Genomic DNA, 26,414 nt, shown 5'->3' with positions numbered 1-26,414 from the left:
ACAGATCTGGGACCAGGCTATAGAAGGAGACAACAGATCTGGGACCAGGCTATAGAAGGAGACAACAGATCTGGGACCAGGCTATAGAAGGAGACAACAGATCTGGGACCAGGCCATAGGAGACAACAGATCTGGGACCAGGCTATAGGAGGAGACAACAGATCTGGGACCAGGCTATAGAAGTTGATCTAATCTCATCAATAACATTCTAAGATACAATATGGCTGATGAGTCGAGACGTTATAGAATAGATAGATAGTCAAAGTACAATTGTCACAAAGGCTCTTTAAAAATAGATTTATTTTGTAAACGAGGATCTGTTTTCTAATCGGCCTCCCTCCCCTACGTGTCATAAAGCAAGATTAACACATGGAATTTGATTACAGCAACTGTCAAATCTGTTAATTCAGTGATGTCACAGAAAACGCTATGGAGAAAAATATGGATGGCACCATTATTGTTTATGAATATTGTGAGATAGCTAGGACACTGCATTAGTGAGATAGCTAGGTCATTACATTAGTGAGATAGCTAGGACACTGCATTAGTGAGATAGCTAGGACACTACATTAGTGAGATAGCTAGGACACTGCATTAGTGAGATAGCTAGGACACTGCATTAGTGAGATAGCTAGGTCACTGCATTAGTGAGATAGCTAGGTCACTGCATTAGTGAGATTGCTAGGACACTACATTAGTGAGATAGCTAGGTCACTGCATTAGTGAGATAGCTAGGTCACTACATTAGTGAGATAGCTAGGACACTACATTAGTGAGATAGCTAGGACACTGCATTAGTGAGATAGCTAGGTCACTACATTAGTGAGATAGCTAGGACACTGCATTAGTGAGATAGCTAGGTCACTGCATTAGTGAGATAGCTAGGACACTGCATTAGTGAGATAGCTAGGACACTACATTAGTGAGATAGCTAGGACACTGCATTAGTGAGATAGCTAGGTCACTACATTAGTGAGATAGCTAGGACACTGCATTAGTGAGATAGCTAGGTCACTACATTAGTGAGATAGCTAGGACACTGCATTAGTGAGATAGCTAGGTCACTACATTAGTGAGATAGCTAGGACACTGCATTAGTGAGATAGCTAGGTCACTGCATTTGTGAGATAGCTAGGACACTGCATTAGTGAGATAGCTAGGACACTGCATTAGTGAGATAGCTAGGACACTGCATTAGTGAGATAGCTAGGTCACTACATTAGTGAGATAGCTAGGTCACACATTTACATATCAGCCATCTTCAGATGTATGTAGACAACAGTGGTGATATATATTCATGAATATGTGCCTGATTAGGATAAATTAGGATAGTCTGTAAATGTTTAAAAGGTGCTCTCAAAAGGATACAACAATATCAATTGGCATGGTACATTTTTTTTGGAGAAGTGAAACAAGCAAGTCACACAGGAGTCGTCAGACGATGTTTAAATAGTAGGCATGTCACACATGAACTGACAGTACCAACCTACAATATTTCAACCTTCTCTATTTTTTTACCCAGATATCCCTACGAAGTGATACCACGGCACCAATGACATAGCTCCACCCACAGTATGCATGTACTTACCGGGCAACAACATTCCCGAGTAACATCTGATTACTTCCTAGAAGCCTCGTCATCATGAAGGACGCTGCCTTGTATCAGAGGAAGACCATGTGACCAGAGGTCAGTTAGAACGCCCACTGTCAACTTGCCTCATTCCATCATTTTTTCAGTTTAAAAAATATATATAACATGTTTTTTTCTTTCTCCATCTACATATTAAAAAGCACAGCCACATGATAAAATAATATAAATAATTATTGCATTTGCTGTCAGTGTCATGGTAGCTTTTTGTTCCATTAGCGATCATTTTTGAGTCTAAAATATAAAGTATTTGAAGTAAAAAAAAAAAAAAAAAATGAAAAAAGCCTTAGATTTTGTGGCTACATATTCATGTGTGTCAGAGCGTGCTGTTGTGTTGCTAAAGAAAACAGGCCTATTTCAGGTCTGGTTCCTCCTGACCAATAGGAACAGAATGAGATATACAAGTCATTCTAGATCTGTGATTCTGACCAATCAGTAGTTCATCTGCCAAAACAAAGTTCTCAGCTGTAGTGATGTGTGTAGTGATGTGTAAAGGCAGTAGTAATATTTCAACTGATATATATATATATATATATATATATATATACGGTAGTGGATGTACAACTGCCTGTCAAGACATTTTATTCACAGTATATATACTGTGAATATATAATATATATATATATATATATATTCACAGTATATATACTGTGAATAAAATGTCTTGACAGGCAGTTGTACATCCACTACCGTTACACTCAAAACTGTCAATCTGTTCGTATGAATTACACTAGGCACTTGAACCGTGTATTGAATCAACCAAAGAGTGGCGCAGTCACAACAGAGATATGTGAAGAAGCTGGAGTAACAAAGAAGGCAGAAATATGATAAGAGGCACGACAACATATCCATCATGGTCACTTCTCATAGTTTGTCTGTCTGTACGCAAAACAAGGGAACAGACAGGTGACATCCTTCACATGAAGTCCCTATCTCTACAGTTCATCTCTACATGGGATAGAGAGATGCTGTCTCCGTCTCTTCTTCCTCTGTTGTTTTGCAGTGTCATTCGCCAGTCATATGGTGTTGTATGTAGTAGTCTTCACCCAATGTGCCAGAGACACAGCTGGAGTATCGTGGTAGTGACCAGGACTGTTATGGTTGGGGTTTTACAGGAGTCACAGGGATGTTACAGTGATGGAGCGGACAGTATGGGTAGGACCAAGGTTAGGACTGGGACCCCTGGGGCCTAACCCTGGGTTGGAGGAGCAGCAGAGCAAGGCCTGGTGGTCCCCAGGAGAGATACTCTCTATCAGCCTGTCGAGCTGCTCGTCCCCCTGCTTGATGAGCTCGTCCAGGTGTCTCTGTCGGATCAGGAGGGCAGGTTTCATACAGACGTAATGCTGGTAGTCTCTTAGCTGCGGCCCGGTCAGGTAGCCACCCAGGATGTCCAGTACCACACGCTCCCGACGATCCAGATTCTCCTTCAGCTCCCTGGCATCCTCGTGCTGACTACACAGCTGTCTGCATTTCTGCTGTAAGGACTCCTGAGTTAACACAGATATATAGATTATTAAAGACATCCTGCCTGCTGTAAGGACTCCTGAGTTAACACAGATATATAGATTATTAAAGACATCCTGCCTGCTGTAAGGACTCCTGAGTTAACACAGATATATAGATTATTAAAGACATCCTGGTGCTGACGACACAGATTCCCGAGGGCAGAGAGAGACTGTTAGTGATAGGTGAATAGAGTCTTTACACAGAGAGACTCCTGGTTAAACTAGAGGAGATAGACATCCTGTCTGCTGTAAGGACTCCTGAGTTAACACAGACATATAGATTATTAAAGGCATCCTGGGGAGACAGAGGATTCATACTAGACTGAACAGAAATATAAACACAACATGTAAAATGTTGGTCCCATGTTTCCTGAGCTGAAATAAAAGATCCCAGAAATGTTCCATACGTACAAAAAGCTGATTTCTCTCAAATTTTTGTGCACAAATTTGTTTCTATCCCTGAACATTTCTCCTTTGCCATGACAATCCATCCACCTGACAGGTGTGGCATATCAAGAAGCTTATTAATGATCATTACGCAGGTGCACCTTGTGCTGGGGACAATAAAAGGCCATGCTAAAATGTGCAGTTTAGTCACACAACACAATACCACAGATGTCTCAAGTTTTGAGGGAGCATACAATTTACATGCTGACGGCAGGAGTGTCTGCCAGAGCTGTTGGCAGATAATTGAATGTTAATTTCTTTACCATAAGCCACCTCCAACATTTTAGATATATATATATATATATATATATATATATATATATATATATATATATATATGGTTTCTTGCTAGGATATCGAGACAGCTGGAAAGTTTAATAGACGAATGTAGGCCTTTCACATTCCAAGAGAGAATAGCTAGCGTTGTCATTGTATCACTTTATATCAGAGGTGTGCCTGTTATCACACTCGTATCTGCCCCCTCATTGGCTAGAACGGTCCCACCGGATCTTGCCTCTCGACTGCCTTCCATTTTTGAAGACATTTCTTTTCATTGTTAGAGTGGCCACTAGAGTATCTGGCCAATATAATGGATAATCTGTGGTAACCTAGACGTGACTCACATGATTTGGAGTAAAGTGTAGCCAGAACATGGAGCCAGACCCAGTGGGTGTCCGCTAGCTTCCACAGCCACAAAGTCAGATTCCACAGCCACAAAGTCAGATTCCACAGCCGCAAAGTAAAAATGTGCCAAAAATAATAATTTAAGGTTAGGGTTAGGCATGAGGTTTACAGTGTGAATAAATTTAGGGTTAAGTTTAGGATTAAAATTACATTTTAAGAAGATACATTGTAGAAATGGGCGTGGTTTAGTCATAATTCGGACTTTGTGGCGACCAGACTAGTGATAGAGCACCGCGAGTATTCATTGACATTGAACCATCTGCCATTTGATGACAGCTCATTTGAACAATTGGACTACCAGAACCAGACCCTTAAAGGTACATCTTTGCGAAAGGTAAGCAAGGAGTAGGTCAATTACTCTTGCTTTATCAAATACCTGTGTGGTGACTAATGTTATTTGGTTGTAGCTACAGCTGTTTTAAATGCCAAAATTGCATCTCACTTCAGACAAGCCTTTTTCACTGTGTACCGGAGCCAATAGGCTACTTTCTAACTAGCTAAAACATGTTCGGTTGGATTGTTATGGGATTTTTTATGAATGACTAAATGAGGTATACGGCACTATAACTGGCAAGAATTCTAACCCTGTATTTCTAGTAGTGTTAAATAATGTGTGTTCATTAGGAAGAGGTTATATGGCATGGACCTAGGAAGAAAGGAATGTATGTGGGGGTAGAAGGAGAACGGAGAGGAGCATTAACCTATGTTGGAACCGACCTGGATGTAAATCTGTGGAGATAAGAGAGGACAGGGAGAGGCCCCTCCAGAGCTCTAGTATCTGGGGGAGCCTGGAACTGTCAGCTGAGTCGTTATAAACTGTGGTGAGACTCATGAGAAAAACCCTATGTTGGTGTGTAGGTTAGGATGGTATAATTTAAAAACATTTTTTATCTTTATTTAACTAGGCAAGTTAGTTAAGAACAAATTCTTATTTTCAATGACGGCCTAGGAACAGTGAACTGCCTGTTCAGGGGCAGAACGACAGATTTGTACCTTGTCAACTCGGGGATTTGAACTTGCAAGCTTCCGGTTACTAGTCCAACGCTCTAACCACTAGGCTACCCTAGTGGTTGAGAGCTCTCGCAAATAAATCGGGATCTGATCAATTGTGAGCTGGGAATTCTGTCTGTTTTTATTTAAGGCCAGAACTTTACAACCTCAGACAGATAAAGATCATAGGAATTTATGAACATTGATTACAAACATGACTTAACAACTTCATTGTGAGACTGAGTGGCTATAACTTGTTACCAACCATATGTTATTCTCACTACCACTTTATTCTGTGCTGCTGTAATGGAAAGTGCAACCCATTTTTATAAAAACTACTTCACTTTCCTCCATTTTGGAGTCTGTCAGTTGTCTTGCTTTCAACTTTTGTCTTCTCAGTCTGGGACGATGATGTTTGTTGTATTTGAACATGGTATGTAATTTATTCTAAATTGTAGAAATGTTTTGATGTCAAACGTGACAAATTCATAACATCTATCTGTTGTCAACAGACTCTATTTTCTGGCATGGTGTTTTCCTCGTGGGGTTTATCAGCCCTCTGACCCCAGTTCTCTGTGTATAGAGCTCCATCTGGTGGACAGCAGCAGTACTGCACCACCAGACTTGAAAGAGGACTGCTTGTGAACATAAATAGGATGTGAAAGAGGTTCTTTTGAGCTGGAAGCACCCTGAAAGAACCTGCTCAATCTTCTCTGTCGAAGAAGGGGGGGCTAAAGGGTGAGTTTTGCCAAATAAGGAATAAGTGGGAGGCGGGACAATGAGCAAGAACACACCCCTTAAAATGTATACAATGCATAACTAAGTAGCCATGTGCTATGTTGTCCTTACACAGTCCTAGGAACTGTTAATTGCAAAATACATTTAGATTAAGTTGTAAATTACTAAATACAATTGTATTAAACTTGAACCCCTGCATGGCTGCTTACAGTATATTGTATAAATCGTTTTTTATTATTGTTTCCAATAGATCACTAAATTAGTACATTTTAAATTGTGCTAGAAATCTGGACACAAATGTAAATAATTAAACTATTCAATAAAGTCTGTATACACAGTCCTAGCTTGAACCCCCACCATGGCTGCATACAGCGTCATTGTGGGGGTTCGATTAATCTGGCCATCCGAGAGTGGCCATGATGTCACGTATCCTTAACACTCAGCATCCAAGCAAAGGATCCAGCCTCAGGCTGATAGATGGGACTGAAACAAAGGAGCCAGCCTCAGGCTGATAGATGGGACTGAAACAAAGGAGCCAGCCTCAGGCTGATAGATGGGACTGAAACAAAGGAACCAGCCTCAGGCTGATAGATGGGACTAAAACAAAGGAGCCAGCCTCAGGCTGATAGATGGGACTGAAACAAAGGAACCAGCCTCAGGCTGATAGATGGGACTGAAACAAAGGAGCCAGCCTCTGGCTTATACATGTGACTGAAACAAAGGAGCCAGCCTCAGGCTGATACATGTGACTGAAACAAAGGAGCCAGCCTCAGGCTGATAGATGGGACTGAAACAAAGGAGCCAGCCTCAGGCTGATAGATGGGACTGAAACAAAGACTCCTGAGATGTTATGAAGGTAACTTGCAGTGTTTCGGCTTAGTTTCATTTCCTGCTCTGTGCTGCAGAGAGAGAAACACTCTTTACACATCATTTCAATACAGCCAGTGACTTTTTCGTAGCAGGTTAGGAGAATTCGGTTAAGGTTAGGAAAAGGATTAGGGAAAATGCTCTCCTAACCTGCTACAGAATATTACTTCCGGTCATAGCTGAAAAGAGTGTGCCCCGTGTTGTAGTTGTTTAACATCTCACCCTCTCCTCTGCGCTGTCCTCTGTCTCCTCCTCTCTGTCCAGGTCGTAGAGAGCGTTATGGACCCGGGCCAGCCGGCCACACAGAGACATCAACAAGTTGACTATCTTATCCAGGTCCCCAATGAACATCCTGTACTTCTCCTTCTCGTTGGGCTTACAGCGCTCCTGGACCAGGCTCTCCATGTGGCCACCTAGGGCCCGGAACCTCCTCTGCTCCTCACCCAGAACCTCTCTCTCCTCTCGGAGTGAGGCAACGCTAAGGGTCAGAGCCTGGAGTAGCTCCACCTAGTGGGTGGGAGGAGAGAAGAAGTTGGCACCGACAATGTATATGTATGTCTATTGTTAGCATAAGAATCTCTGAATGATCTACCTCTCCTCTTTACCCAGAGATATGTACATCTCCTGAATGATCTACCTCTCCTCTTTACCCAGAGATATGTACATCTCCTGAATGATCTACCTCTCCTCTTTACCTAGAGATATGTACATCTCCTGAATGATCTACCTCTCCTCTTTACCCAGAGATATGTACATCTCCTGAATGATCTACCTCTCCTCTTTACCTAGAGATATGTACATCTCCTGAATGATCTACCTCTCCTCTTTACCCAGAGATATGTACATCTCCTGAATTATCTACCTCTCCTCTTTACCTAGAGATATGTACATCTCCTGAATGATCTACCTCTCCTCTTTACCCAGAGATATGTACATCTCCTGAATGATCTACCTCTCCTCTTTACCCAGAGATATGTACATCTCCTGAATGATCTACCTCTCCTCTTTACCCAGAGATATGTACATCTCCTGAATGATCTACCTCTCCTCTTTACCTAGAGATATGTACATCTCCTGAATGATCTACCTCTCCTCTTTACCCAGAGATATGTACATCTCCTGAATGATCTACCTCTCCTCTTTACCCAGAGATATGTACATCTCCTGAATGATCTACCTCTCCTCTTTACCTAGAGATATGTACATCTCCTGAATGATCTACCTCTCCTCTTTACCCAGAGATATGTACATCTCCTGAATGATCTACCTCTCCTCTTTACCTAGAGATATGTACATCTCCTGAATGATCTACCTCTCCTCTTTACCTAGAGATATGTACATCTCCTGAATGATCTACCTCTCCTCTTTACCTAGAGATATGTACATCTCCTGAATGATCTACCTCTCCTCTTTACCCAGAGATATGTACATCTCCTGAATGATCTACCTCTCCACTTTACCTAGAGATATGTACATCTCCTGAATAATCTACCTCTCCTCTTTACCTAGAGATATGTACATCTCCTGAATGATCTACCTCTCCTCTTTACCTAGAGATATGTACATCTCCTGAATGATCTACCTCTCCTCTTTACCCAGAGATATGTACATCTCCTGAATGATCTACCTCTCCTCTTTACCCAGAGATATGTACATCTCCTGAATGATCTACCTCTCCTCTTTACCCAGAGATATGTACATCTCCTGAATGATCTACCTCTCCTCTTTACCTAGAGATATGTACATCTCCTGAATGATCTACCTCTCCTCTTTACCCAGAGATATGTACATCTCCTGAATGATCTACCTCTCCTCTTTACCCAGAGATATGTACATCTCCTGAATGATCTACCTCTCCTCTTTACCTAGAGATATGTACATCTCCTGAATGATCTACCTCTCCTCTTTACCCAGAGATATGTACATCTCCTGAATGATCTACCTCTCCTCTTTACCTAGAGATATGTACATCTCCTGAATGATCTACCTCTCCTCTTTACCTAGAGATATGTACATCTCCTGAATGATCTACCTCTCCTCTTTACCTAGAGATATGTACATCTCCTGAATGATCTACCTCTCCTCTTTACCCAGAGATATGTACATCTCCTGAATGATCTACCTCTCCACTTTACCTAGAGATATGTACATCTCCTGAATAATCTACCTCTCCTCTTTACCTAGAGATATGTACATCTCCTGAATGATCTACCTCTCCTCTTTACCTAGAGATATGTACATCTCCTGAATGATCTACCTCTCCTCTTTACCCAGAGATATGTACATCTCCTGAATGATCTACCTCTCCTCTTTACCCAGAGATATGTACATCTCCTGAATGATCTAATCATGAGCACCATAGGTTGGATGGGCATTTTTCTGTCTTCAATTTTCCTTTTAATTGAGATGGATGTTATATCAGTCCGTTAATTTAAAGATGAATGTAAGGTATTAAAGTTCAGACCTTTTTCTGATTGAGGTCTGCCTCTTCCTCATCCAGATCTATTCCTCTTCCCGCCTCTGTTTTCTGCAGCAGACTAGGTCCTGTAGAACAGACGCCATCTTGACTTCTACAAGGAAAGAGACAACAAAGTGAGTAATAGTTAACAGTACTACCACTGGAATAAACTGAGACATTAGACCCTGAAACTCCCGACTGAAACTGACATATACTGCAGAATAAGAAGTAAGTAACAAGCAGTACACTTACAAGCAGTAGACAATAAGCAACAAGCAGTACGCAACAAGCAGTACGCAACAAGCAGTACGCATCAAGCAGTACACTTACAAGCAGTAGACAATAAGCAGCAAGCAGTACGCAACAAGCAGTAGACAATAAGCAGCAAGCAGTACACTTACAAGCAGTAGACAATAAGCAACACGCAGTACACTTACAAGCAGTAGACAATAAGCAACAAGCAGTACACTTACAAGCAGTAGACAATAAGCAACAAGCAGTACACTTACAAGCAGTAGACAATAAGCAACATGCAGTACACTTACAAGCAGTAGACAATAAGCAACAAGCAGTACACTTACAAGCAGTAGACAATAAGCAACAAGCAGTACGCAACAAGCAGTACGCAGTACACTTACAAGCAGTAGACAATAAACAACATGCAGTACGCAATAAGCAACATGCAACAAGCAGTATTCAGTAAGCGACAAGCAGTATGCAGTACGCAACAAGCAGTATGCAGTAAGCGACAAATCAAATCAAATTTATTTGTCACATACACATGGTTAGCAGATGTTAATGCGAGTGTAGCGAAATGCTTGTGCTTCTAGTTCCGACAATGCAGTAATAACCAACAAGTAATCTAACTAACAATTCCAAAACTACTGTCTTATACACAGTGTAAGGGGATAAAGAATATGTACATAAGGATATATGAATGAGTGATGGTACAGAGCAGCATAGGCAAGATACAGTAGATGATATCGAGTACAGTATATACATATGAGATGAGTATGTAAACAAAGTGGCATAGTTAAAGTGGCTAGTGATACATGTATTACATAAGGATGCAGTCGATGATATAGAGTCCAGTATATACGTATGCATATGAGATGAATAATGTAGGGTAAGTAACATTATATAAGGTAGCATTGTTTAAAGTGGCTAGTGATATATTTACATCATTTCCCATCAATTCCCATTATTAAAGTGGCTGGAGATGAGTCAGTGTCATTGTCAGTACGCAGTATGCAATATGCAGTATGCAGTACGCAACAAGCAGTATGCAGTAATCAACCAGCAACAAGCAGTATGCAGTAATCAACCAGCAACAAGCAGCACGCAACAAGCAGTACGCAACAAGCAGTATGCAGTAATCAACCAGCAACAAGCAGTATGCAGTAATCAACCAGCAACAATCAGTATGCAGTAATCAACCAGCAACAAGCAGTATGCAGTAATCAACCAGCAACAAGCAGTATGCAGTAATCAACCAGCAACAAGCAGTATGCAGTAATCAACCAGCAACAAGCAGCACGCAACAAGCAGTACACAACATACAGTACGCAGTAATCAACCAGCAACAAGCAGTACACAACATACAGTACGCAGTAATCAACCAGCAACAAGCAGTACACAACATACAGTACGCAGTAATCAACCAGCAACAAGCAGCATGCAACAAGCAACACGCAGTAAGACACCAGCAGTAACCAATAAGCAGTATGCAACAACCAATAAGCAGTATGCAACAACCAATAAGCAGTATGCAACAAGCAACAAGCAGTACGCAACAAGCAGCACGCAACATGCAATACCTAATAATCAATCAGCAACAAGCAGTACGCAGTAATCAATCAGCAACAAGCAGTAAGCAACAAGCAGTACGCAACATGCAGTACGCAACATGCAGTACGCAACATGCAGTAAGCAACATGCAGTACGCAACATGCAGTACGCAACATGCAATACCTAATAATCAATCAGCAACAAGCAGTACGCAGTAATCAATCAGCAACATGCAGTACGCAACATGCAGTAAGCAACATGCAGTAAGCAACATGCAGTTAGCAACAAGCAGTAAGCAACAAGCAGTAAGCAACAAGCAGTATGCAGTAAGCAACAAGCAGTATGCAGTAAGCAACAAGCAGTATGCAGTAAGCAACAAGCAGTATGCAGTAAGCAACAAGCAGTATGCAGAAAGCAACAAGCAGTATGCAGTAAGCAACAAGCAGTAAGCAGTAAGCAACAAGCAGTATGCAGTAAGCAACAAGCAGGACGCAGTAAGCAACAAGCAGTATGCAGTAAGCAACAAGCAGTAAGCAGTAAGCAACAAGCAGTATGCAGTAAGCAACAAGCAGGACGCAGTAAGGTGCAAGCAGTATGCAGTAAGCAACAAGCAGGACGCAGTAAGGTGCAAGCAGTACACCACAAGCAACATGGACTACTCAACAAGCAGGAAGCACTAGTCTGTTGAATAGTGTGTGAGATGCCAAAACAATTATTGTGGTATTCGAGGTGTGTGTGTTATTCGGTTGAAACTCACGCACGCACGCAGACACACTCACTCACTCACGCAGACACACACACACACACACACACACACACACACACACACACACACACACACACACACACACACACACACACACACACACACACACACACCCCTGCTATAAGGAATAAGCTCTGACTGGTTTGGCTTCATGACTGGCCTATTTTACAGGACAGGCAGAATAGAATGTTGAGAATGAACAACATTCCACCGTAGAACCGGGTCACACTTAATCAACCTGATTCTCCTCTGAGAATAGAACGGTTGGAACTGTAGAACGGTTGGAACTATAGAACGGTTGGAACTATAGAACGGTTGGAACTATAGAACGGTTGGAACTATAGAACGGTTGGAACTGTAGAACGGTTGGAACTGTAGAACGGTTGAAACTGTAGAACGGTTGGAACTATAGAACGGTTGGAACTATAGAACGGTTGGAACTATAGAACGGTTGGAACTGTAGAACGGTTGGAACTATAGAACGGTTGGAACTATAGAACGATTGGAACTATAGAAAGGTTGGAACTATAGAACGGTTGGAACTATAGAACGGTTGGAACTGTAGAACGGTTGGAACTATAGAACGGTTGGAACTATAGAACGGTTGGAACTATAGAACGATTGGAACTATAGAACGGTTGGAACTATAGAACGGTTGGAACTGTGACACACCACGGATTCTAAAATAACTGTCCCCTGAACCTACTTTGATATAATACATGTAATATTGAAACACGTTTTTGATACAAGTTCACAACATGTCTTCCTCATTATCCTAAAACCCAACTGAGAATGTCAAGAATATCATTGTGCATATGTTCCTTTGTAAACAATAATTGCCTTTCTGGACAAATAATAGTAGTATTGTATTTAATACATTATAGTATAGTACCTGAGACTTCTTTTCAACAGGAAAAGGAAAGACATTTTGTTCTTTGACCTTCAATATTAAACCATGTCAGTAGAGGGCAGTGCTGCCACTCACAACCAATCCAGACTCACTGTATTTATTTTATACTGATAACAAGTTCAAACAGGTGCCATTAATACAGGTAACGAGTGGAGGACAGAGGAGCCTCTTAAAGAAGAAGTTACAGGTCTGTGAGAGCCAGAAATCTTGCTTGTTTGTAGGTGACCAAATACTTATTTTCCACCATAATTTGCAAATAAATTCATTAAAAATCCTCCAATGTGATTTTCTGGAAGTTTTTTTCTCATTTTGTCTGTCGTAGTTGCAGTGTACCTATGATGAAAATTACAGGCCTCTCTCATCTTTTTAAGTGGGAGAACTTGCACAATTGGTGACTGACTAAATACGTTTTTTTGCCCCACTGTATGTCAGTAGAGGGCTGTTTAACCAACTAATCAGTAGAGGGCTGTTTAACCAACTAATCAGTAGAGGGCTGTTTAACCAACTAATCAGTAGAGGGCAGTTTAACCAACTAATCAGTAGAGGGCTGTTTAACCAACTAATCAGTAGAGGGCTGTTTAACCAACTAATCAGTAGAGTTTAACCAACTAATCAGTAGAGTTTAACCAACTAATCAGTAGAGTTTAACCAACTAATCAGTAGAGGGCAGTTTAACCAACTAATCAGTAGAGGGCAGTTTAACCAACTAATCAGTAGAGGGCAGTTTAACCAACTAATCAGTAGAGGGCAGTTTAACCAACTAATCAGTAGAGGGCAGTTTAACCAACTAATCAGTAGAGGGCTGTTTAACCAACTAATCAGTAGAGGGCTGTTTAACCAACTAATCAGTAGAGTTTAACCAACTAATCAGTAGAGTTTAACCAACTAATCAGTAGAGTTTAACCAACTAATCAGTAGAGGGCAGTTTAACCAACTAATCAGTAGAGGGCAGTTTAACCAACTAATCAGTAGAGGGCAGTTTAACCAACTAATCAGTAGAGGGCAGTTTAACCAACTAATCAGTAGAGGGCAGTTTAACCAACTAATCAGTAGAGGGCTGTTTAACCAACTAATCAGTAGAGGGCTGTTTAACCAACTAATCAGTAGAGTTTAACCAACTAATCAGTAGAGGGCAGTTTAACCAACTAATCAGTAGAGTTTAACCAACTAATCAGTAGAGGGCTGTTTAACCAACTAATCAGTAGAGTTTAACCAACTAATCAGTAGAGGGCAGTTTAACCAACTAATCAGTAGAGGGCTGTTTAACCAACTAATCAGTAGATGGCAGTTTAACCAACTAATCAGTACAGGGCTGTTTAACCAACTAATCAGTAGAGGGCTGTTTAACCAAGCCAGACTCACTACATGTTACATATGTCAGTGTCGGTCAGTGGTGTTCAGCTTCCACAGACCCAGTCTATGTGACATGATCTGAAACAGTTCACTACAGACAGGATATCAGCAGTTCTCAGCAGTTCTCAGAGGGGTCACAGTTAACTGTCTGTTGGAACTCCCCTGTCTCTAAACAATATATTCATGATAAAAACCAAACAGGTTCACTTTAAAAGAGGCATAGCAATTTCACCTTGAAAAATCATGTGAGATATGATATCCTTTCCCTTGTTCATGACCAGAGTATTGTGGGGGGTGATAGCCCCTATAATATATAGGCATTGATTTTGAAGCTCAATGTTAAATTAAAATCTCTGACACCAATCTCGATGAAAATCTGCAAATCAACTTGGAGGTACACAACACACTTCCCACCTCTTGTCATGGGCCGTCTGTCCATTACTGAGAACCAAAGCTGACATATAATTTTTCTTCATAGTGTTTTACACTTGTCTAATGACTTAAGTGTTTCTCAGCAGTATTTGTATCAGGAGTTACTAAAATTGTTCTTGACAATCCACAGGGTTATGCATGTTTTTTTAAATGTTTAATCCCAGTGCTACCACACCTGATTCTACTACTCCGCTGTTCATCAAGGCATCAGCTGTTCATCAAGGCCTCCGCTGTTCATCAAGGCCTCCGCTGTTCATCAAGGCCTCAGCTGTTCATCAAATCTCAGCTGTTCATCAAGGTCTCAGCTGTTCATCAAGGACTCAGCTGTTTATCAAGGCCTCAGCTGTTCATCAAGGCCTCAGCTGTTCATCAAGGCCTCAGCTGTTCATCAAAACTCAGCTGTTCATCGAGACCTTAGCTGTTCATCAAGGCCTCAGCTGTTCATCGAGACCTTAGCTGTTTATCAAGGCCTCAGCTGTTTATCAAGGCCTCAGCTGTTCATCAAGGACTCAGCTGTTCATCAAGGCCTCCGCTGTTCATCAAGGCCTCCACTGTTAATCAAATCTCAGCTGTTCATCAAGGCCTCAGCTCTTTATCAAGGCCTCAGCTGTTTATCAAGGCCTCAGCTGTTCTTCAAGGCCTCAGCTGTTCATCAAGGCCTCTGCTGTTCATCAAAACTCAGCTGTTCATCGAGACCTTAGCTGTTCATCAATGCCTCAGCTGTTTATCAAGACCTCAGCTGTTCATCAAGGCCTCAGCTGTTCATCAAGGCCTCAGCTGTTCATCAAGACCTCAGCTGTTCAAGACCATGTATAGTAGAATCAGGTGATGTAGAACTGGTCTTGAACAACAACAAAAAAGCCTGTATAAACCTGTAGCTTGTCAAGAGCAGTTGTGGCCATCCCTGAATTGTATTTATAAAGTTGACTATATCTGACGAATGTACATTTGGTTGTAAATGTTATATTTAGTGATAACTCACCTTTTGTTTACAGGTAATGTAGTACTAGGCCTTTCTTCAGTAAACCTTAAAGGAGGGTACATGTTGATTATTTGTGTATTTTCCAGGAGCTTGCTCGATTGTCTTAATAAGAGAGATCTTGGGGAAAAGTTTCCAGTTTATTTATTAAATAAATACTAACAACTACATTATTTCTGTTGTTATTTCACACTATTGTTTACTTTTAATTTTTCTTGTATTTCTGTATTATAATGTTGTGTAATAATGTTCCATAATCACCTTCTGGCATTAAAAACATGGAAATTAAAAACTAAAAAACTAAGTTTTAAGTGAGAATATGCATTTGGTCTGAAGCCGATTTAAAAAAAGGAAATTCACATGAGCACCACAATGTCTATTCCATCCATGCTCTACCAAGGTTTTACAGCACACAGCTCTACCAAGGTTTTACAGCACACAGCTCTACCAAGGTTTTACAGCACACAGCTCTACCAAGGTTTTACAGCACACAGCTCTACCAAGGTTTTACAGCACACAGCTCTACCAAGGTTTTACAGCACACAGCTCTACCAAGGTTTTACAGCACACAGCTCTACCAAGGTTTTACAGCACACAGCTCTACCAAGGTTTTACAGCACACAGCTCTACCAAGGTTTTACAGCACACAGCTCTACCAAGGTTTTACAGCACACAGCTCTACCAAGGTTTTACAGCACACAGCTCTACCAAGGTTTTACAGCACACCGCTCTACCAAGGTTTTACAGCACACAGCTCTACCAAGGTTTTACAACACACAGCTCTACCAAGGCTTTACAGCACACAGTTCTACCAAGGTTTTACAGCACACAGCTCTACCAAGGTTTTACAGCACACAGTTCTACCAAGGCTTTACAGAACACAGTTCTACCAAGGCTTTACAGCACACAGTTCTACCAAGGCTTTACAGAACACAGTTCTACCAAGGCTTTACAGAACACAGTTCTACCAAGGCTTTACAGAACACAGTTCTACCAAGGCTTTACAGCACACAGTTCTACCAAGGCTTTACAGAACACAGTTCTTCCAAGGCTTTACAGCACACAGTTCTACCAAGGCTTTACAGCACACAGTTCTACCAAGGCTTTACAGAACACAGTTCTACCAAGGCTTTACAGCACACAGTTCTACCAAGGCTTTACAGAACACAGTTCTACCAAGGCTTTACAGAACACAGTTCTACCAAGGCTTTACAGCACACAGTTCTACCAAGGCTTTACAGCACACAGTTCTACCAAGGCTTTACAGCACACAGTTCTACCAAGTCTTTACAGCACACAGTTCTACCAAGGTTTTCCAGCACACAGCTTTGACCTACTACAGTAGCAATGTTGGTACTGTACTTCAGACTAGACTGAACAAAAATCTAAACGCAACATGTAAAATGTTGTTCCCATGTTTCCTGAGCTGAAATAAAAGATCCCAGAAATGTTCCATACACACAAAAAGCTTATTTCTCTCAAATTTTGTGCACAAATGTGTTTACATCCCTGTTAGTGAACATTTCTCCTTTGCCAAGATAATCCATCCACCTGACAGGTATGGCATATCAAGAAGCTCATTAAACAGCATGATCATTACACAGGTGCACCTTGTGCTGAGGACAATAAAAGGCCACTCCAAAATGTGCAGTTTTGTCACACAACGTAATGCCTCAGGTGTCTCAAGTTTTGAGGGAGCGTGCAATTGGCATGCTGACTGCTGGAATGTCCACCAGAGCTGTTGCCAGATAATTGAATGTTCATTTTTCTACCTTAAGCCGCCTCCAACATCGTTTTAAAGAATTTTGAAGTATGTCCAATCGGTATGTCCAATCCAACGTTGTGAACAGAGTGCTCCATGGTGGTGGGGTTATGGTAGGGGGCAGGCATAAGCTACAGACAACGAACACAATTGCATTTTATCGATGGCAATTTCAATGCTCAGAGATACCAGGACGAGATGCTGAGGCCCATTGTCGTGCCATTCATCCGCCGACATCACCTCATGTTTCAGCATGATAATGAACAGCCCCATGTCTCAAGGATCTGGACACAATTCCTGGAAGCTGAAAATGTCCAACTTCTTCCATGGCCTGCATAATCACCAGATATGTCACCCCACTGAGCATGTTTGGGATGCCCTGGATTGACGTGTATGACAGCTTGTTCAAGTTCTCGCCAATATCCAGCAACTTCACACAGCCATTGAAGAGTGGGACAACATTCCACAATTTTTAAAAATATTTTGTGAAGAATCCAATACTTTTTCTTGTATGTGGTATAAATCACATTATTGTGGAAGCATCTCCTCTATGAGAGTGAATGAGACTGAGATGGTTTGAATCCTGAGCAAACAACCAACACATAGTTTGAAGTACAATAGACCAACATAACTACTGTAGTAGGTCAAAGCTGTGTGCTGGAAAACCTTGGTGGTGCTCATGTGAATTTCCTTTATTTTTTCAGACCTATACTCACTTAAAACTTCGTTTTTTTTAGTTTTGAATAGTATAATCATTAAGCCTCACATCACGTAACAACACAAGTTCCCAAAGGAAACTTACTTACTTAGCTGCTCTTACTGTATGTAATCTAATTCCACAATTTACACTAATGATCTATTCTGAAACCTAAGAGTTATTTTGTGACGTCAAGCAATAAACTGAGCCATAATGTAACAGACTCAACAAAGGCCCTCTGTTATAGCATACCTGTTGTTAATGAACCCTGATCATATAGTCTTCTAGCCTATCATTAAGTTACATAACAGGAATAAAACACACACACACACTGACACACACACACACACACACACACACACACACACACACACACACACACACACACACCAAGCGCACACACACACACACCAAGCGCACACACACACCAAGCGCACACACACCAAGCGCACACACACACCAAGCGCACACACACACACACCAAGCGCACACACACACACACCAAGCGCACACACACCAAGCGCACACACACCAAGCGCACACACACACACACCAAGCGCACACACACACACACACACACACACACACACCAAGCGCACACACACACCAAGCGCACACACACCAAGCGCACACACACACACACACCAAGCATACACACACACACACACACACAGGCACACACACACACACACACACACGGGCACACACACACACACAGACACACAGACACACACACACACACACACACACACACACACACACACACACACACACACACACTTCCTTAGTCCCTCTGGATAACCAGACCTCACCCCACCTCTCTCCTCCCGTCCCCCTCTGCCCTTGTCTCCTCCCCCTCTCACCTGTCCTCCAGCCAGGTGCTGCTCCTACGGCGTTGCCACGGCAACCTCCCTCCCCCAGCGGGGAAGATCTCTTCCATCAGGTCCATGGTGCTGGTCCGTCCGCCCCCGGGCCAGGTGTCCAGCATCGGGCTCAGGGTCTTATCCCCCCGGGACACCAGCTGTCTGACCAGGGCTTCCACCTTCAGCTCCCCAGCAGACCTATCCCTCCTGGCCAGGAGATGGTACTCTAACCCCAGGCTTTCCTTACCGCTAGGCCCCTGCTGGGGATCTGGGATACTGCTGCTGGGGTCGATGGGGGTCTGGTGGGTCGGAGTCTCAGGCTGGGGGATAGAGAGGGGGACTGTCTGAGGGGAAGGGGAGGAGATGGATGGTCTTCTCTCTGGACACACAGCCTCCAGGAAGTCACAGCTGCATGGATAGAAACAGACGGTACACATGACAGTACTGATGAGGGGTCCATTTTCTAAAAGATTGAACATTTCAACATTGTTGCATTACATCAGGTGTTATGTTGATCTTGTCAGTGTCTCTTTGTCTATGCACATTAGAATAGTGGAACAAAAACCTTTGTTATATTGTGCAGTAGTAATGTGTAGCGATGACAGCATGTTGTACCTGTTGAAGTGCTGTAGCTCAGGACGATGCTCCTCTTTGTCTGGGGGTGAAGAGGAGGAGGGGAGGAGGAGGAGGGGAGGAGGAGGTGGGAAGTCCTCTGTGATGTCCGTCTCCCTGATGGGGAGCGGGGGAGGAGGAGGGGAGGGAGGGGCCAGCTCCTGGAGGAACACCTCGTCATAGTCCTGTAAGGAGACTATTGGAGGGACTACCTGTGTGGGCGGGGCTATGTGTAAGGGCGGGGTCTCCTGCAGGTTGGACTCTGAGATGCGGAGGGAGAGCAGGGGGTGTGGTCTGGCAGAGGTTTTAGGAGGAGGTGGGGTTAGAGAGGTCTCAGGTATGTCCAGGGGTAGGATGTTCTTTGGTATGGAACTCTCTATGGAGAAGTCTTTCAGGGTCTCCTCTGAGGTGCTGGTGTCTGATGAGCCCAGTCTGGTTCTGGTCTGCAGATCTTGGTTCTGGCCCTGATGTGCTGTGGGGCTCCGCCTGGTCTCTAGGGACACGGCTCTGGGAGCGTCAACCTGCAACAGGCAGGGGAAGGCGATGGCATCCAGGTTTCCCTGGCTCTCGCTGACCTGAATGAATTTATGAATACTTCATTGTCCCTAAAGGGAAATATGTCTGGTAACAACACAGGCCTTCCTGACATCTAGAATACATCACAAGCCAAGCTCTTATCTTGCCCAGGGTATTACTGTCAAAGAGAATGTGTTCTCAATTACTTACCTGGTTAAATAAAGGCAACACAAAAACGTAGATACAAAATGCATCACGGGACATTCAGCCGGACAGACGGCTAGACAGCCAGACAGACAGCCAGACAGACATTCAGCCAGACAGACATTCAGCCAGACAGACGGCCAGACAGACATTCAGCCAGACAGACGGCTAGACAGACAGACAGCCAGACAGACGGCCAGACAGACATTCAGCCAGACAGACGGCCAGACAGACATTCAGCCGGACAGACGGCCAGACAGACATTCAGCCAGACAGACGGCCAGACAGACAGATAGACATACCTGCCAGTCAAGGCTAGTGTTGGGGCTGGTGCCTGGGGAGGAGAAGGGGCAGGGTAGACCTACAGAGGCAGCCAGGCCGGAGGCACTAAGGGCCCGCTGGCGGTCGGGGTTCCTCTGCCTCTCTCTCCTCATCACAGGGGTGTTGCTTTGGGAAGGACCCTGATTCAGCAGGTAGTGGGTGGGTACATACTGGGACTGGGAGGCTGAGACAGGACGCTTGAAACGCTGCTTGTCCATGGATCTGGAAAGAAATAAACACAGAACACACACGCACGCACGCACACACACAGATACACACAGACACACACACACACAGATACACACACACACGCACGCACACACGCACACACACAGATACACACAGACACAGAACACACACGCACGCACGCACACACACAGATACACACAGACACACACACACACAGATACACACACACACGCACGCACACACGCACACACACACACAGATACACACACACACGCACACAAGCACACACACAGATACACACAGACAGATACACACAGACACACACACACACACGCACGCACACACACACACACACAGATACACAGACACACACACACGCACACGCACACACGCACACACACACACGCACACGCCCACGCACAGACACACACACACACACACAAACAAGACTGTTGGAGTGTGTGAGCTTCTACCCCTCTTTCCAATCACATCCAACCCTGGCATGCCATTTTTCATCCCTGTTTGCCAGGGGGTTTTCCTTCTAAATGCCAGGAATTCTGCACCAACCAGGACAATCCTGCTCTAAAATAGCAGCGAACAGAACAGTAGAACACTGGCCAAGTAAGGCGCTGACCAGGGGCTATTACCTTAAAAAGTCTGCTGCATGTTTAACCAAAAGAAAAACAATTTCTCAGTTCCCATCATCAACGTCGTTCTTTGAGAGGAAAGATGTGAGAGATCATCAGAAACTATGGGATGACTAAAGTGGAAAACACGTTTGGCCTTAACTACGAAGACAAGTATGTGAGGAGTACTGTTGTTTATTTACCTGTTGCTTATGTAATGAATGTGACAGACACACAGACAGCGTGACTCCCAAATGTACATTTGTTTATATTTTAGTCATGTAGCAGACGCTCTTATCCAGAGCCACCTTTTTTTTCTTCTGCTTATGGCCAATAGCATCCTATTTCCTATGTAGTGCAGTACTTTTGACCAGAGTTCTATGGGTCCTGAGCTCTATGGGCCCGGAGCTCTATGGGCCCTGAGCTCTATGGGTCCTGATCTCTATGGGCCCTGAGCTCTATGGGTCCTGAGCTCTATGGGTCCTGAGCTCTATGGGCCCTGAGCTCTATGGGTCCTGAGCTCTATGGGTCCTGATCTCTATGGGCCCTGAGCTCTATGGGCCCTGAGCTCTATGGGCCCTGAGCTCTATGGGCTCTGAGCTCTATGGGCTCGGAGTTCTATGGGCTCTGAGTTCTATGGGCTCTGAGTTCTATGGGCTCTGAGTTCTATGGGCTCTGAGTTCTATGGGCCCTGAGTTCTATGGGCTCTGAATTCTATGGGCTCTGAGCTCTATGGGCCCTGAGCTCTATGGGCTCTGAGCTCTATGGGCCCTGAGCTCTATAGGCTCTGAGCTCTATGGGCTCTGAGCTCTATGGGTTCTGAGCTCTATGGGCCCTGAGCTCTATGGGCTCTGAGCTCTATGGGCTCTGAGTTCTATGGGCTCTGAGTTCTATGGGCTCTGAGCTCTATGGGCTCTGAGCTCTATGGGCTCTGGTCATAAGATATGGTTCCATTTGGGGTGTACACAGAAGGTTCTGTCTCTATGGAAACAAACCTGTTGTTGTCATGGTGTGTGAACAGCTGGGGTTCATTAGAGAAGTCCGGAAACATCCTCAGATCTCCTCCTGTCATGAAGTCCTGAAAGGAGAGAGGGATGGAGAGAGAAAGAGAGAGGGCGGAGGCAGAGAGAGCGATGGAGGGGTGGGGGGGGTGTAGAGAGAGAGCAGAAAGAGATCGAGAGAGACAGAAAGAGATCGAGAGAGAGAGCGAGAGAGAGACATAAAGAGAGGGAGAGAGAGAGAGAGAGACAGAGAGAGAGCGAGAGAGAGAGAGAGAGAGAGAGAGAGACAGAGAGAGAGCGAGAGAGAGAGAGAGAGCGAGAGAGAGAGCAAAGTGAGAGAGCAGAGTGAGAGAGAGCGAGAGAGAGACAAAGAAAGAGAGAGAGAGAGAGACAGAGAGAGAGAAGAGAGAGAGAGATGGAGGGGTGGGAGGGTAGAGAGAGAGCGAGAGAGAGAGAAAATAGAGAGAGAGAGACAGCGAGCGAGAGAGAGAGCGAGAGAGAGCGAGAGAGAGAGAGAGAGAGACAGTGAGAGAGAGAAAGAGAGAGAAAGAGAGAGAAAGAGAGAGAGAGAGATGGTTACTTTGTGAGAGGTAGAAGATGAGGTAAACCATAACATTCCAGTGATTCAGGCTGACACAGAAGTTATGGATATTGATGTATTTAGGAAAAACCCACCCACAGTAGGATTGGAAAACAGCAGTCTCTGGTCCAAAGTAGTGCATTAGATAGGGAATAGAATGATATTTGGACGCTCATTTTATGATTATTGGTGTTTACGTTGAGTATAAATATTCAGGGGGGGTGAAGTCACGGTGGGTTTATACTGTAGCTATGTTAGAGAGGATGACTCATAGTGGGATTAAGTCTCCACAATGGTGCTGTGTGTGTGTGTGTTTCCAGATTGGTATGTGCAGTGAGATCGTCTGTAATTCTGTAAGCACTCAGAGCGAGAGAGTGGTTACATACACTACCATTGTCTTCCGTCGGATGGCACCATTCTGGCACCATTCTGGCACCATTCTGGCACCATTCTAACACGACACTCAGTTGCCAAGAGCCATCTGTCTGGCAAATGGTGGAACTCATCTCCAGATTTTGCTCGGTAGGCTAGTTTGCCAGCTTGCTGATAAAGTTTTACTGCACCAAAGTTATAGGTCTGTTCTCAGAAATTGTCTTGGACAGCTGGCACTGGTGTGGCTTGCTACTTTGATCAATGTGATGACGTCGTAGATAACAGCTACCGCCGTCAGCTGCTGCGGAACTCGGTGCACTAATCATGGCAGAACAGCAACTTATGAAAACTCATTCATTGTGTTATTAGCCGCCATCGCTCTGATACTGATTCAGATCTTTTCTACTCGTTCGGTCAAAGAACACATCTTTAATGTCGTTCATTTGAGTCAGTAATGCCTGGAGCAGAACCCCCTTCCGGTGAACAAAAAACGTGAAATAATCACGATTCTACAAGCCCCTCGTTCACCATAGGCGCATAGCCGCAGGAAGTAGGGGTACCAAGGATAGTGGAGCACCCCCACGAAAAACATTAAAAAATATATATGAATCCCAAAGAATCAAATAAACATATTCACAAAAAGAACTGAGCTTTTACTAGTCCTGTATTAGAGTAGTACTAACCCTTTACTAGTCCTGTATTACAGTAGTACTAACCCTTTACTAGTCCTGTATTACAGTAGTACTAACCCTAACCCTTTACTAGTCCTGTATTACAGTAGTACTAACCCTTTACTAGTCCTGTATTACAGTAGTACTAACCCTTTACTAGTCCTGTATTACAGTAGTACTAACCCTTTACTAGTCCTGTATTACAGTAGTACTAACCCTTTACTAGTCCTGTATTACAGTAGTACTAACCCTTTACTAGTCCTGTATTAGAGTAGTACTAACCCTTTACTAGTCCTGTATTAGAGTAGTACTAACCCTTTACTAGTCCTGTATTAGAGTAGTACTAACCCTTTACTAGTCCTGTATTAGAGTAGTACTAACCCTTTACTAGTCCTGTATTAGAGTAGTACTAACCCTTTACTAGTCCTGTATTACAGTAGTACTAACCCTAACCCTTTACTAGTCCTGTATTACAGTAGTACTAACCCTTTACTAGTCCTGTATTAGAGTAGTACTAACCCTGTACTAGTCCTGTATTACAGTAGTACTAACCCTTTACTAGTCCTGTATTACAGTAGTACTAACCCTGTACTAGTCCTGTATTACAGTAGTACTAACCCTGTACTAGTCCTGTATTACAGTAGTACTAACCCTTTACTAGTCCTGTATTAGAGTAGTACTAACCCTTTACTAGTCCTGTATTAGAGTAGTACTAACCCTGTACTAGTCCTGTATTACAGTAGTACTAACCCTTTACTAGTCCTGTATTAGAGTAGTACTAACCCTAACCCTGTACTAGTCCTGTATTACAGTAGTACTAACCCTGTACTAGTCCTGTATTACAGTAGTACTAACCCTGTACTAGTCCTGTATTACAGTAGTACTAACCCTTTACTAGTCCTGTATTAGAGTAGTACTAACCCTTTACTAGTCCTGTATTAGAGTAGTACTAACCCTGTACTAGTCCTGTATTACAGTAGTACTAACCCTTTACTAGTCCTGTATTACAGTAGTACTAACCCTTTACTAGTCCTGTATTACAGTAGTACTAACCCTGTACTAGTCCTGTATTAGAGTAGTACTAACCCTTTACTAGTCCTGTATTACAGTAGTACTAACCCTTTACTAGTCCTGTATTACAGTAGTACTAACCCTTTACTAGTCCTGTATTACAGTAGTACTAACCCTTTACTAGTCCTGTATTAGAGTAGTACTAACCCTTTACTAGTCCTGTATTAGAGTAGTACTAACCCTGTACTAGTCCTGTATTACAGTAGTACTAACCCTTTACTAGTCCTGTATTACAGTAGTACTAACCCTTTACTAGTCCTGTATTACAGTAGTACTAACCCTGTACTAGTCCTGTATTACAGTAGTACTAACCCTTTACTAGTCCTGTATTAGAGTAGTACTAACCCTTTACTAGTCCTGTATTACAGTAGTACTAACCCTTTACTAGTCCTGTATTACAGTAGTACTAACCCTTTACTAGTCCTGTATTACAGTAGTACTAACCCTTTACTAGTCCTGTATTAGAGTAGTACTAACCCTTTACTAGTCCTGTATTACAGTAGTACTAACCCTTTACTAGTCCTGTATTACAGTAGTACTAACCCTTTACTAGTCCTGTATTACAGTAGTACTAACCCTTTACTAGTCCTGTATTACAGTAGTACTAACCCTTTACTAGTCCTGTATTACAGTAGTACTAACCCTTTACTAGTCCTGTATTAGAGTAGTACTAACCCTTTACTAGTCCTGTATTACAGTAGTACTAACCCTTTACTAGTCCTGTATTAGAGTAGTACTAACCCTTTACTAGTCCTGTATTACAGTAGTACTAACCCTTTACTAGTCCTGTATTACAGTAGTACTAACCCTGTACTAGTCCTGTATTACAGTAGTACTAACCCTGTACTAGTCCTGTATTACAGTAGTACTAACCCTTTACTAGTCCTGTATTACAGTAGTACTAACCCTTTACTAGTCCTGTATTACAGTAGTACTAACCCTTTACTAGTCCTGTATTACAGTAGTACTAACCCTGTACTAGTCCTGTATTAGAGTAGTACTAACCCTTTACTAGTCCTGTATTACAGTAGTACTAACCCTTTACTAGTCCTGTATTACAGTAGTACTAACCCTTTACTAGTCCTGTATTACAGTAGTACTAACCCTTTACTAGTCCTGTATTACAGTAGTACTAACCCTGTACTAGTCCTGTATTACAGTAGTACTAACCCTTTACTAGTCCTGTATTACAGTAGTACTAACCCTGTACTAGTCCTGTATTACAGTAGTACTAACCCTGTACTAGTCCTGTATTAGAGTAGTACTAACCCTTTACTAGTCCTGTATTACAGTAGTACTAACCCTTTACTAGTCCTGTATTACAGTAGTACTAACCCTTTACTAGTCCTGTATTAGAGTAGTAC

The 26,414-nt window shown here is 43.0% G+C and overlaps 1 protein-coding gene across 4 annotated transcripts in view; it reads right to left on the bottom strand.

Annotated features, from left to right (window-relative positions):
- Positions 1-280: 280 nt before the first annotated feature.
- The window catches only part of LOC109868750 (protein Shroom3), a 128,945-nt gene continuing 102,811 nt past the window's right edge, over positions 281-26,414 (bottom strand). For 2 of the 4 annotated variants that reach the window (XM_031802419.1, XM_031802422.1), the window contains 8 exons: positions 22,351-22,433; positions 20,522-20,762; positions 19,503-20,074; positions 18,888-19,295; positions 15,569-15,613; positions 9,344-9,449; positions 7,102-7,386; positions 281-3,135 (listed from right to left, as the gene is read on the bottom strand). In XM_031802419.1, the coding sequence (XP_031658279.1) occupies positions 2,767-3,135; positions 7,102-7,386; positions 9,344-9,449; positions 15,569-15,613; positions 18,888-19,295; positions 19,503-20,074; positions 20,522-20,762; positions 22,351-22,433 (2,109 nt within the window). In that variant the 3' untranslated portion in view covers positions 281-2,766. The remainder of the gene's footprint in view (positions 3,136-7,101; positions 7,387-9,343; positions 9,450-15,568; positions 15,614-18,887; positions 19,296-19,502; positions 20,075-20,521; positions 20,763-22,350; positions 22,434-26,414) is intronic. The other 2 variants (XM_031802421.1, XM_031802420.1) reach the window with 2 other exon arrangements.

Source organism: Oncorhynchus kisutch, linkage group LG23, assembly GCF_002021735.2.
Source record: "Oncorhynchus kisutch isolate 150728-3 linkage group LG23, Okis_V2, whole genome shotgun sequence".
Classification (NCBI taxonomy): Eukaryota; Metazoa; Chordata; class Actinopteri; order Salmoniformes; family Salmonidae; genus Oncorhynchus; species Oncorhynchus kisutch.
The sequence above is the reverse complement of the archived record's forward strand: the minus strand, read 5'-3'. Positions and strand labels throughout refer to the sequence as shown.